General features: G+C 44.9%; 1 protein-coding gene across 2 annotated transcripts in view; it reads right to left on the bottom strand.

Annotated features, from left to right (window-relative positions):
• The window catches only part of LOC136624786 (dual specificity protein phosphatase 13B-like), a 44851-nt gene that overhangs the window by 12615 nt on the left and 18734 nt on the right, over window positions 1–13502 (bottom strand). For both annotated transcript variants that reach the window (XM_066598722.1, XM_066598721.1), the window contains exon 3: window positions 7957–8177. In XM_066598722.1, the coding sequence (XP_066454819.1) occupies window positions 7957–8177 (221 nt within the window). The remainder of the gene's footprint in view (window positions 1–7956; window positions 8178–13502) is intronic.

The raw sequence follows: 13502 nt of genomic DNA, 5'->3' as shown, positions 1-13502 counted from the left end.
TGACCTCAGCATTGATGTTTGCATATGTAGCACTAGACCAGTGGGGCCGATAATTGCCTGAAGTGGTCATGTGTTTGTGGGGCTCTTCATCAGTGCAGGACAAGTCAACAAAGACTAGTGTCGACTGCCATAGCCATGGTGCTGGAGCAGTGAGGAATTGAACAGGTGAGTATAAGTTTGTATTTTTTGTTATCAACTTTCCTACTCTTAGGCCCAATGTCCACGAGCGGGCTCGACTTAGGGAATCTGCATGAAGCACCCGCGCGGAAGATCCGCAAATCAATTCATGTAGGGAAACATGGGCGACTGCAAATGAAATAAAGCATGCTGGATTGCAGTGCAGATCCTGCACAGACAGCTTCCATTGAAGTCAATAGAAGCCGTCCAATCCGCGGCCCATCCGCAATTGAAATGCGGACTGGCCCCAGATTTTGTAGAAAAGCAGGAATTAAAAATAGAACAAAACACTGCACTTGCACAACGACCGGCGCTTCCGCACACATCCGTAGTGAAGAAAATGAGGACCCGGACGGGTAAGTAAAAAAGCTGCAGGGTTCTCGGCTGCGGGCAGTGTCGGATTCCACATCAGGCTCCCGTATGCGGAATCCTATCTGCCCGTGGACATGAGGCCTAAGGTTGTCTTCACCCAGTCGAGTGCAGTGTTGGTAGGTGAAAAACTAACATGTGCAATGCGTTTTTGTATAAAAAATGTGCAATTTGCATGAGATTCACATCAGTTTCTCGTGTGCATTAAAACAATTGCATATAGTTCCAAAACAGATCACACTTGCATGCAACTCACATGTTAGGTGAGTGCAATGCATTTTTTTTCTCATGCCCATAGAAAATAATGGGTGATTCTTGGACCACAGTGCAGCACAAAATATCACCCCAACAGTGCCAAACATCTACTACGGTGCAGCACAAAATATCACCCCAATAGCCTCAATTACGACAGTGCAGCACAAAATTTAACTGCAAAAGCGCCAAACACCAAAGTGCAGAACAAAACATCATTTTAACAGAGCCAGATATCACGGTACAGTACAAAATATCACCCCAACAGCACCAAATAAGTGCCACAATCCAGCTTAAAAGAGTATTCCCACCTCAACTTTTCATGCTCAAGATAAGAAACCACTTGTCAGAAACAGACAAGGGCTTCAGCTCCAACTCCCTGAGTTGAGGAAACAGAGTAGATCACTGTGCTACGCTGTTGCTGCAGCTGAAAGCGCTCGACTGTTTCCGAGGGTTCCTGCTTGGTGGTCGTTAACTATAGCAGCAGTTTCCAAACTGGGCTATGAAAAGTTGAGATGGGAAACCAAAGACGCCAGATAAATACCTCAGTACCGCATGCATTATCCTTCCAGCTGCACCAAATATGGCAGTGTAGCTCAAATGGCAGCAACATTTTTCCCACCCCTCCCCCACTGCCTGCAACACTTTAATACCTTCCCTAACTGATAATACAGCGCTGGTATTATCAATGAAGTTTTATCTAATAATAATAATCATCTTTATTTGTATAGCGCCAACTTATTCCGCAGCGCTTTCAGGCATGGATAAGTGCAAAACAATACAACAATTACAATGTGAGGTACATTCGATTTGAAACAAATGGGTTGGGGGTGGTACAGGAGGTGCAAAGGGGGGGGGAGAAGAAAGGCATGGGGAACACAGGCAATAGGGGATTTCATGTGGAAATCATTTATTAAAAGACAAATGGGGTGGGACACCATAGGGAGGTCAGGGGATTTGGTATGCTTCCCTGAAGAGGTGCGTTTTTAAGGCACGTCTGAAATTTCGTGCATCGGGAATTGTCCGGATGCCTTGGGGTAGAGCATTCCAGAGGATGGGTGCTGCTCTGGTAAAGTCCCTTAGGCGAGCATGTGAGGTTCGTATTACAGGGGTGTTTAGTCTGAGTGTGTTAGCGGATCACAGTGAGTGGGCTGGGTAGTGTACTGACAGGAGGGAGGCGATGTATGCTGGCGCGGCGTCATGCAGAGCTTTGTGGGTGAGGTAGAGAAGTTTAGATTTATTTCTGCAGTGGATGGGCAGCCAATGCAGCTATTGGCAAAGTGCAGAGGCGTCTGTGTAACGGCTGGATAGAAAATTGAGCCTAGCTGACGCATTTAGTATGGATTAGAGTGGAGCGAGTCTAGTGCGGGGGGTGGGGGGTGGGCGATGAGTAGCGAGTTGCAGTAGTCAAGCTGGGAGTGGATGAGGGTGACCACAAGTGTCTTAAGCGTGTCTGTGGTGAACAGCCGTATTTTAGCAATATTTCTGAGGTGCATGTGGCATGTTTGGACCAGAGATTGGATATGGGGGGTAAAGGAGAGGTCAGAGTCCAGTGTGACCCCAAGGCAGCGGGCATGCTGTCTGGGGGTTATGATGGTGCCAGACACTGGAATGGAGATGTTAAGGGGAGGTCAGTTGGAAGGTAGAAAGACAAGGAAGTCAGTTTTAGAGAGGTTTAGTTTGAGAAAAAGGGAGGACATAGTGTTAGAGACAGCGGACAGAAAGTCGTGATATTTTGGAGGAATGGTCCAGAGATCTCACGAGAGGAGGTGTATAGTTGGGTGTCGTCAGCGTAGAGATGGTATTGGAGGCCGAATTTGTGGATGGTTTGTCCAATTGGGGTAGTATAGATAGAGAAGAGAAGGGGACCAAGGACTGAGCCCTGGGGTACCCCAACAGCGAGAGGAAGTGAAGAGGAGATAGAACCAGCAAAAGAGACACTGAAAGAGCGGTCAGAGAGGTAGGAAGAGAACCAGGAGAGCAGTGTCCTTTAGACCAATAGAGCGGAGCATAGTGAGAAGGAGGTTATAGTCGACAGTGTCAAATGCAGCAGAAAGGTCAAGGAGGATTAGTAGGGAGTAGTCACCTCTCGACTTTACAGTCATCAGGTCATTAGTTACTTTTGTGAGGGCAGTTTAATTCGAGTGGAGAGAGCGGAAACCAGACTGGAGGGGGTCGAGGAGTGAGTTGTCAGAGAGAAAGCGTGTAAGGCGGGAGTAGACCAGGCATTCTAGTAATTTGGAGATGAAGGGGAGGTTTGAGATGGGTCGGTAGTTGGCAGCATCAGTCGGGTCCAAGGTTGGTTTTTTAAGCAGAGGGGATATGATGGAGTGTTTAAATGAGGAGGGGAAAGTGGCAGAGGTTAGGAAGAGGTTGCAGATTGTGGTGAGGTGAGTATTGGGGAAAGGGATCGGAGGAGGTGAGAGGGTCGCTAGCGCAGGTGGTGGGGCGGGCGGCGGAAAGGAGCCTGGAGACTTCTTCCTCTGTCGTTGGTTCTAACGTAGAAAGTGAGTAAATTCTGGAAGCAGTGCTGAGGAAACTGGGATCGGGGCTAGCCATGCAGTTTTCAGAGTTTTCTTTTCAAATTTTGTTGGTTTTTTTTCTTTGAAATAGGCAGCTAGTTCTCCAGCAGTCAGGTCTGTCGCAGGGGCCTGTTCTTTGGTGCTGAGCAGGGAGTGGAAAGTCTCAAAGAGTTGTTTGGGGTTGTGGGATAGTGAGGAGACAAGGGAGGTGAAATAAACTTGTTTTGCTCGGTGAAGGGCTAGGTTATAAGTTTTAAGCATGAATTTGAAATGGAGGAAGTCTGCTGGCAGCTTTGACTTTCTCCACAGCCGCTCGGCGCACCTAGTGCACCGCCGGATGAAGCGCATTTGGGACCCTAAGCCAAGATTGCCGTGGTCTGCGTTTAACGGCTCGAGTCATGAGCAATGCCGCTTCATCCAGGGCACGGCTTAGGGTGGTGTGGTAGTGTTCGGCTGCCAGGTTTGGGCAGGGGAGGAGAGAGATAGGGGACAGGGAGGACTGAATGGTCTCGGCAAACTGTTTAGTGCAGACGGACTAGAGGTTCCTCGAGGTGCGATAGATAGGAGGGTCAGGGGAGATGCTAGGGTACCTGATAGAGAAGGAGAGAAGGTTGTGATCTGAGAGTGGAAGGGGGGAATTAGTAAAGTGAGAGGCAGAGCAGAGATGGAGGAAAACTAAATCGAGAGTGTTGCCATCTCTGTGAGTGGTGGAGTCAGAGATTAGTCATAAGCCAAGGGATGAGGTAAGCGTTAAAAGCCGGGAGGCAGATGAGGAGCTGGGGTAGTTAGTAGGGATGTTAAAATCACCAAGGATGAGGGTTGGGATTTCACAGGATAGGAAGTGGGGAAGCCAGGCAGCGAAGTGGTCTAGGAACAGGCGGGTGGGACCTGGGGGCCATAAAATAACTGCGACGCGCAGGGGCAGTGGGTGGAAGAGTCGAAGGGTGTGGACTTCGAAGGAGTGGAAGGTAAGCAAGGGAGCTGAGGGAATGACCTGGAAGGTACAGTTAAGTGAGAGGAGGATGCCTACTCCTCCGCCGCGTCTGTTGTCCAATCTGGGGGTGTGGGAGAACTGAATGCCATCAAAGGATAATGCAGTGGGGGAGGTAGAATCAGACTGCTGTATCCAGGTTTCTGTGAGGGCGAGCAGGCTAAAGTGTTTGGTGGTGAAGAGGTCATGGATAGTTCGGAGTTTGCTGCATGCAGATTGAGAGTTCAATAGGGCGCATTTGAATGGAGCAGAGGGCATTTTGGTAGAGAGCAGTACAGGGTGGGATTGGGGGATATGTACCCTGTGGCTAGGAGTAGCAGGGTAGTAAGGGTGAGCGCATGGTTAGGGGATTTGTGTGAGTGGCTCTTATCTTTGGCAGAGCGGGGCGGCCCACTGAATGACTAGCCCACCGAGGAATTGCCTTACCCTGCAAATTACCAGTCTTACTGGAACAATGCACCCCGTGTAGTTGCACAGCTTGTACACCCCAATGGCAAGCCCTGAGTATTAGGCCTATTCTTGTTAATATATTTATTATTGACCTGTGTAAAAATGTTCTGCAGGGGGTGGGGGCGGCAGCGGCACACTGGACACAAAAGTTCATAAAAACTCACTTTCGTCTTTATTTTGACGTATGCCATAAAAACAGCAACACAAAGTCCATGCAGGATAACAAATGAAAATGCTGCACCACACAGGGTGCTCAGAGGCTTCCTCCTCAGGCTGCCAGGCACTGACTCTCTGGGAGCTGCAGTATTTATGCCCCAGTAACTGGGTCAGTGCCTATAGCTGAGGTTCCTGAGAACCAGGGTGAAGTTGTGGACTGGACCGCCACCCAATCCAGACTAAGAGCCTGGGAGAGAGATATACTCCATCCACAACTCCACCCTTTAATTGCCTACATATCCCCCCCTCTTCTCTAGTCCGTAGGGCTGGGCCTTTTCGTTGAGCAGACAATGCACCCTAGACAGGGCATCAGCATTACCTTGTGACTTGGCTGATCTATATTCAAGGGTGAACTTGAAGTTCTGAAGCGAAAGAAACCACCTCGTCACCCTCGCATTCTTTTCCTTATTTTGCTTCATCCAGGTCAAGGGGGCATGGTCTGATACCAACTTAAACTCTCTCCCCAAGAGATAGTACCTCAATGTTTCTAGCACCCATTTTACTGCTAAACATTCATGTTCAACGATAGCGTAATGCTTCTCCGAAGGAGATAGTTTCCAGCTTAAATACAGTACTGGATGTTCTTCCCCATTTATGGACTGGGACAACACTGCACCCAACCCTACATTAGAAGCATCCATCTGTACAATAAACTCTTCCGAGAAATCGGCCGTTATCATTACTGGCTGTTGGCACAGAGCAGACTTTAAATTTTGAAAGGCCTGCTCAGCCTCAGCTGTCCATGCCACCATTACCGACTTGCCGCCTTTCATCAAGTCTGTAAGTGGTGCTGCAATGGAGGCAAAATTAGGCACGAACCTACGGTAGTACCCGGTCATTCCTAAAAAAGCTCTGACCTGTTTTTTTGTTAAAGGTCTAGGCCATGCCTGTATGGCCTCTACCTTTTTGACCTGGGGTTTAATGACGCCATGGCCAATAACATAGCCAAGGTACTTGGCTTCCTCCAGGGCTAGTGCACATATTCCAGGGTTTAAGGTTAAACCTGCCCCTTTTATGGCATCCATGACCGCCTGTACCTTCCCAAGGTGACTCTCCCAATCGGTACTATAAACTACAACATCGTCTATGTATGTGGCAGAATAGTTATGGTGAGACCTCAAAATTCGATCCATTAACCTTTGAAAGATAGCAGGCGCGCCATGTAATCCAAACGGCATGTCTTTGTACTGAAACAAGACCTCTGGGGTTGAGAAGGCTGTTTTCTCTTTAGCCTTGTCAGTCAGAGGTATTTGCCAGTATCCTTTAGTAAGGTCAAGTGTGGTGATATATCTGGCATTACCCAGTCTCTCAATTAATTCATTAACCCTGGGCATGGGATATGCATCAAATTTGGAGATTTCGTTTAACTTCCTGAAATCATTGCAAAACCTCCAAGTACCGTCTGGTTTGGGGACTAACACAATGGGGCTTGACCACTCAGGAGAGAGTGCAATAAGATTGCAGGAGGATCTGGATAATTCGGGGCTTGGGCAAAAAGTGACAGATGAGGTTTTGAAGGTGTATTCACATGGGCAAATTTCACACGCAAGTTCTATCCAATAGCGATATGGATGAAACACATTGAAATCAAGGTGTTTATTCACATGAATGATTTTTGTCTGGCAGTAATGTTGTGAGATTTAAAAACAAAAAAATCGCACAATGTCCTATTTTTGAGGAATCACCTATTATTTCTATGGGATCCTTTAAAATAAAAATTGCATTGCGCTCGATTTTTACCATGGTAGACCATTGGAAGCACCTGCAATTTTTTCACACCTGGGAAAAACGCATGTGAAAATTGTAAGTACACAAACGCAAGATGTTTTTAAATATAAAAGCATCTTGCTCGCAAACAGAATTTCAATTTTAAAAGTGTGATATTGGTCCAAGTTTATTGCCCATGTGAATGTACCATTACACTGAGAAATGTAAGGTTCTGCACATAGGCAGGGAAAATACATGTCACCATTACACACTAAGGCCTCAATCACATGAGCAATGTGTTTTCACGCAGGTCGCATTACGTCAAAAAATCGCGATCTAATTCCAAAAGGAATTAGCTGTTTCCTGGCCATTCACTAGCTAAGTAGAGCCATCTGTCTTCTTCGACGAGGGACAGATGCAGGTAAACTCCCTCCTATGGGAGCTCCCAACGATTTTCGTCAAAAGATAGGTTATGGCCTATCTTTTGATGCGGCGAGGAAAAATCGCAGCTGAAAATTGTTGGCAATTTGGCGATTTTCAGTCATGATTTTTTCTTGTGACTAGAAATCATCCAGGTAAATGAATGCATTGGAATCCAATGCTTTACATAGTCACAATTTTAGGGAGAAAACGCTCGTCTGAATGAAGCCTTAATGGGAAACCACTAGGAAATACTGACATGGAGAATGACTTGGGGATTTTAGTTAGCTGTAGACTTAACTGGAGCAGCCAGTGTCAGGCAGCTGCTGTCAAGGCAAATAGGATCATGGGGGGGGGGGGGGGGGGGGGCATGAGAAGAGGTCTAGGGGCACATGACAAGAACATTGTTCTTCCTCTTTACAAGTCACTGGTCAGACCACACGTGGAATATTGTGGACAGTTTTGGGGCACTGGTACACAAGAAGGACATATCAGAGCTTGAGCTGGTACAAAGGCGGCAACTAAAGTAGTAAATAGAATATGTTGTGTAGAAGAAAAAGTGAAAAGTTGTCTGTGTTTTTTTTAAATGATAAAAACTCATGTAAATTGCCCCTATGCAATCATCTGTATTATGGCTACATTTTGTATGGAGCCATAAAAGGGGTGTCATAGACCTGCATGAGGCCTCTATAATACCTCCATAGGCCTTGATTTTATATGGATTTCTGTATGACATGCTAAGACTCCATAGCAGTGCTTCAAGGAGAGAATATCTTGAAGGATTCTGCATATTTATTAGACATGTACCACATACAAGGATATTTACTTATATATGAATTTTATGTTACATACCATTGGGAGCCTGCAGGCCAACTTGTATAAACTGTGCAACTGGGAAGAAGTAGGCACTCAAGTCAAAATATGGGTGATCATCTGCCTCCACACCATAGAAGTCAATATTAAGATCCCTGTAGAACTCTGGACCTGTGTTGATTCGGTATCTTCCAGAGGCAGCATTCACTATGTGGGAGATTCCCAACTGACGTAGAACGGATTTATCCTTTGCAGTGAACCTACACAATGTATATGTGATGAGAATATAAGAACATAAAAATATGTAAAAATAAAGTCCCAAACGATTCCAAACTAATTTGCCAGCATTAACCCTGCATGAGGCATAGTACTCTACACTGGTATATAAGCAGTTTAATGTAGTATGTAAACAATGAAATGATTGCCTATACAAGTACCCTTACAGAAGTAAAACAGTGTATTACAAAAAATTCCATAAAGCTCCCCCTCCACCTTGCAAACTTTTTTAGTGGAAGAATATAAAAAAAGATTAACACACGTCTGCCATGTTTGTAATGACCCGAACTGTAAAACGTATTATGTTATTTGTACTGTACGGTAAGCCACATACAACTAAAATACAAACACAGCAATTCTTTAAAAGCCGCATGCTCATGCGGAATCCAGCCCTGGCAGCAGCTGTATCTGACCGTACTTGCTTTCTTAATCTTCAGCTGTACTGCGGATTGTCTGAAGGGCTCGCCGTTGGACATGGCAGTACATTTTTTTAAAAACCTGTTTTTTTTCGCGGATTCTGTGGCCTGTCCGAGGGTCAGACGGCTTCCATTGACTTTAATGGAAGCTGTCTGTGCAGACACCGATGGAAAATGGAGCTTGCTGTGACTTTTCATTTGCGAGTGGAAAGCACAATTGGTTTCCGCTCGTATGCTGGAAGAATCATTTTTGCAAAGTATGCTATGGGTGGTATTTGCTGCGGAAACCAGAGGCGGTTGTCCGCTCTGGATTCCGCAATTCAAATCTGCGTGTGGATTTGCCCAAGTGTTTTTCTTTTGTTAAGGTAGCAAAACCTAAAATAAATATAAGTATAAACTTGTCATGCCATCACCATACCAAATAAAGTCATTTATACCACATGGTGAGTGCGGTACAAGAAAAAAAAAAAACAATGCTAAAATTGCTTATCTTTGTCCATCATGCCACCCTACCCCCCCCAAATAGAAATAAAAGCTATCAAAATGTCATACTCCAAAATGGTACCAATGAATGCTACTAGTTGCTCCTCAAAAACCAACCCTGATACTGCTCTATCCATGGACGAAAAAAACTGTTATGTGGCTTGTACTGTGGTGACAAAAATCCCCACATTGTTCTTTATATTAATTTTGCCCAGAAAGAGGCGCTAGGTCTTATTTTCAGGGAAGCCAATTCATAAAACCCACCTCCAAGATGTGATGGCTGTGATTGGTTCTTTGAGCACTGCTCAGCCAATCTATGCAGCGCTTGATGAACCATTGCGATGGCTGTGATTGGTTCTTTGAGCTCTGCTCAGCCAATCAATGCAGACCTTGATAAACCAATCACAGCTATCGCTTCATGGAGGTAGGATTTATGAATTGGCTGAGCAAGCAAAACCTGTTTGCACCTTAACGACCAATTTTTCAATGTTTTCTCATCAGCGCATTCCTAGAGCCATAACTTTTTAATTTTGAAGGCTTGTTTTTTGCGGGACAAGTTGTATTTTTAATAGCATCATTTTTGGTTCATATAATGTATTGTATAACTTTTATTTTTTTTTGTTAGATGGGTTCCGGAAAAAAAAAAATGCTGCAGTTTTTTGGGGGATTTCATTTTTACGGCATTCAATGTGCAAAATACATTTTTGGATAACATTTTTTATAGTTTGTACAGGTTTTTTTAAGTTTTGCTATTTTTGTACACTTTTTTTTTTAAAGATTTGTCTTTGTGTCACCACATTCCAAGAGCCAGAGCAGTTTTATTTTTCCATCGACGGAGCAATATGGGGGCTTGTTTTTTTGTTGGATGAACTCTAGAGGCAAGATAACCAAAATCTGAAATTTTGGCTTTTTTAAAATTGTTAATGACATTCATTGTGCAGTATAAATATATCTAAAATTAATTCTGCAGGCCAATACGATTATGTCAATCCCAAATTTATGCTTTTTCAACTTTTCCACACTTTCTAAAAAATGTATTTTTTTGTTCATTGCTGCATTAAAGTATTTAAAGACCCCTAACATTTTTCTTTTTTTGTCAAAATTACTGTCTTAAGCCTTGTTTAGATTAGCTTTTTTTTGCGCACAATAGCCACGCAAAAAGAACGCGTCTATTATAAACAATGGTTTGCTATTGAAATGCTCATATGAACGATTTCTAGACGCGCAAAATACTCGCTCCTGCAAAAGATAGGACATGCGTGGTGATAATGCACACATCTAAGATGTGTACGCTGTAAATAGATAGGACCTGACTTATCTTTGCTGCGTGTTGCACAGGAGTTCCTATTGGCTCCAATGGGAGCTGGATTAACACGCAGCATGCAACACACATCGATTTAACAAGCAAATTATGCGCGAATGTAGATCACGCCTTTAGCTTCATTCACACAATTTTTCCACACACGAGCGGCGATCGTTTTGTGCGGCTATTTGTGTGAGTTATGTCTTTCTATACTTTATTTTCACACCTGTGATTTTAATTTAGTTAATAGCGAGATAGCGTAGGTCCCAACAGATGCGTGGTGGCCTAGCCGGGGCCCATCAGCTTATGCATCTTGGCCAAAATGCAGACTAACAACCGCATTTATCAGTGTGTGCTTTATTTTTTATGCAGTGTGCTATAAATGCCGAGTGAGCCCGGGATGTCACGCCAGTGTGGCGCACTGGTGATACAGGGCAATCCACTGCTTTGCCAGTAAGGGTTGTATTCCTGTATGGTGTGTCACACTTATCTATGGCTGACATCTTTAGTATCAGTTCACATGCGTAGACTATGTTTGTTAGCTGTCACCGCTCCTCAATCTGTGCTGGGTTGAGCTGGGTGGCTGTATGCTAGTCTGCACTGAACATTTAGCTTGCTCATGTTGCAACCTGGCCTCCTGCATTCTACCTGGGGTTAATGGTGATTGAGCCGCCGGCCCTGCAGTTTATCAGATGGTGCATTTTTGGCTTTTTATGTCTTTGAATATTTCTTTTTCTCACCTGTAATTTTATTTGTGTTAAAAAAAGCGCTCGTCTAAACAAGGCCTAAGGGTTTTTTTTAAGTTGTACTTTTTCATGCTACCATTTGTTGATCCATGTGACGTTTTGATTACTTTCTATTCTGTTTTTTGTAAGGCGTGAAATTAACTATTTTAGCCATGTTTTTTGTATTTTTTTTCCCTGGCAGTGATGAAGGGAACTCCTGGGGAGATGAAGGGAAGCCCCGGGAAGTCCCCTCAGCCCCACGATAAAGGGAATCCCAGGGAGATGAAGGGGGTCCCCTGGGACTTCCCTTAATCTCTCTCTTTCTAGTGAAGGGAAGCCGTGGGGAGATGCAGGGACACAGTACTTCTAGGGTTAGCAGCGTGGCAGAATATGCTCATCTCTCCTTTTTTCCAGCTCCCATAGGAGTTTATGGATACTCCTGCATTTTGTGCACCAATGATAAGGCCAGAAGTGTAACTTGAAGCTTCTGGGCCCCAATGCAAAATCTGTAACAGTGCCCCCAACTATAATTCTTATTCATGGTACTGTGCTCCCATATGAAGAAGAGAAGCCTTATGACCCCCGTAAGTCTCCTGGGCCTGGGTGCAACCGCATCCTCTGCATCCCCTAAATTCCTATCTTTTTAGGTGCAATTTTTTTTTTTGTGTACGGCTAAAATTCCTTCATCTGAAAATTTCCATAGGAAACTATTGTTCCTAATAGTCTGTTTTTTTGTGCATGTAAGTTAACTGCGTAAAGTCCCTTGTGTGAATGAGCCATAAAGGTGGGGTTTTGGCATTTTTATTTGTAGTATTTTTTTTACTTTTCTTTTATACTTTAACTTTTTTTTAGCATAGTTTATCATTCTTCTAATACACTACTATACTTCAGTATGGTAGTACATTAGAAAGCCTATGAAGCTCAACCAGATACTGAGCCTTATAGGCCAGTATAACTGGCAGACTCGGAGACTATATCCAAACATCCGGATACTGTAGCAACCCATCGGACCTCGCAATCACATTGCGGGGATCTGATGGGTGACAGAGGGAGCCCACTGTAAAGGGCTAAAGCAAGTGCCAGGTTGCTTCTGATGCAGTGCCGTCAAAAGAGCTGCAGAATATAGCCCCTTAATGGGCGCCGTCAAAACAAAAGGCAAATTTGGTTTCCTTAACCCCTTAAGGACCGCCCATATGTCTTTTGATGGTGGCTGGTAAGGCAACAAAATTTGTCTCCATTACTGAAGCAATTGTAGTGGCTGACGGCTGGTTTGCCGTTCAACCAAAGAAATTCTTTTTGGATGGAGTGAAGAAGTTGCAACACCATAGTCAGAACTGTATTATTATCTGAGAGGACTATGAAGAATAACTGTGAAATTTCATTATTCTATGTCACTTTTTTGTGGTCAAAGCCGAGATTTTACCATCACCTTTTCGTATTAGTTTATGATCCTTTGATACATCTAGATTAGTATTTTGCAGTTTCTTCAAGCCTAATGCCTCCTAGTCAAAGAGATTTCAACCAAGGATCCCCAAAGGTGCGGTCCATTGCAATTGGAACCACTTCGTGACCACCGATACGCCTTTTTAAGGCCTCCTGGGCTGGGCCTTATTCCACGCGGCCATCAAAAGACGGCCTCACTGTGGAATAGAGCCAGGGGCCCGGGGGTGTCACAGCTACAGGCTCTCACCTACCGGAGGTAGGTGGGAGTCTGGAGCACACACTGAGGGCTGCGGTTTGCAGTGCCCGGTCATCACAGCATGAAATGTGCGCACAACAAAATAGGAAGTGATAGTGTATGTGGATTTATCGGCACTGCATATTTCTGCATGCTCCCTGTGTGAGAGATAGGTGTATGGAATGCACAGGCACATGCTAGTGTGAGGGCAGGCTTAGGGCTTATTCACATGAGCTTATGAGAGCTGCCAGAAAAGGGAGTTGGTAGGGAGTTTATCAGTGGCTCTGCTAAACTCTCGCCCCTTTCCCGCCCCCTCTCCCTGCCTTGCCAGCAAAGGGTAGGACTGGGCAGGAGCTGGTGTGCTAATCTCCCGCCCCATCCTACCCTTTGCCGACAGCCATAAAGGGGCGGAGAGGGGGCGGGACGGGTGAGAGAGTTTAGCAGAGCTAAACTCTCTCCTCCGCCCGAAGTTATCGCAGGCTCAGCGTTTACTCGCCGCACCCTACGCTGTCTAAATGGGCATATAAATGGGAGATACAGCCATGACTCAGTCATGGCTGCCTTTCGTTCATGCGATTTTTGGCTGCGCTACGGCCGTGATGCAGTTGACTGAAAGTCGCACCGCCCGTATAAAGGAGCCCTTAGGCACATGTACATTCTCTGTTTTAAATGTATGCCAATATGTTTTTCTGTATTATTAATGA

The sequence above is a fragment of the Eleutherodactylus coqui genome, chromosome 4, assembly GCF_035609145.1.
Source record: "Eleutherodactylus coqui strain aEleCoq1 chromosome 4, aEleCoq1.hap1, whole genome shotgun sequence".
Classification (NCBI taxonomy): Eukaryota; Metazoa; Chordata; class Amphibia; order Anura; family Eleutherodactylidae; genus Eleutherodactylus; species Eleutherodactylus coqui.
Note: the sequence above shows the minus strand (reverse complement) of the source record. Positions and strands in the feature narration are given on the sequence as shown.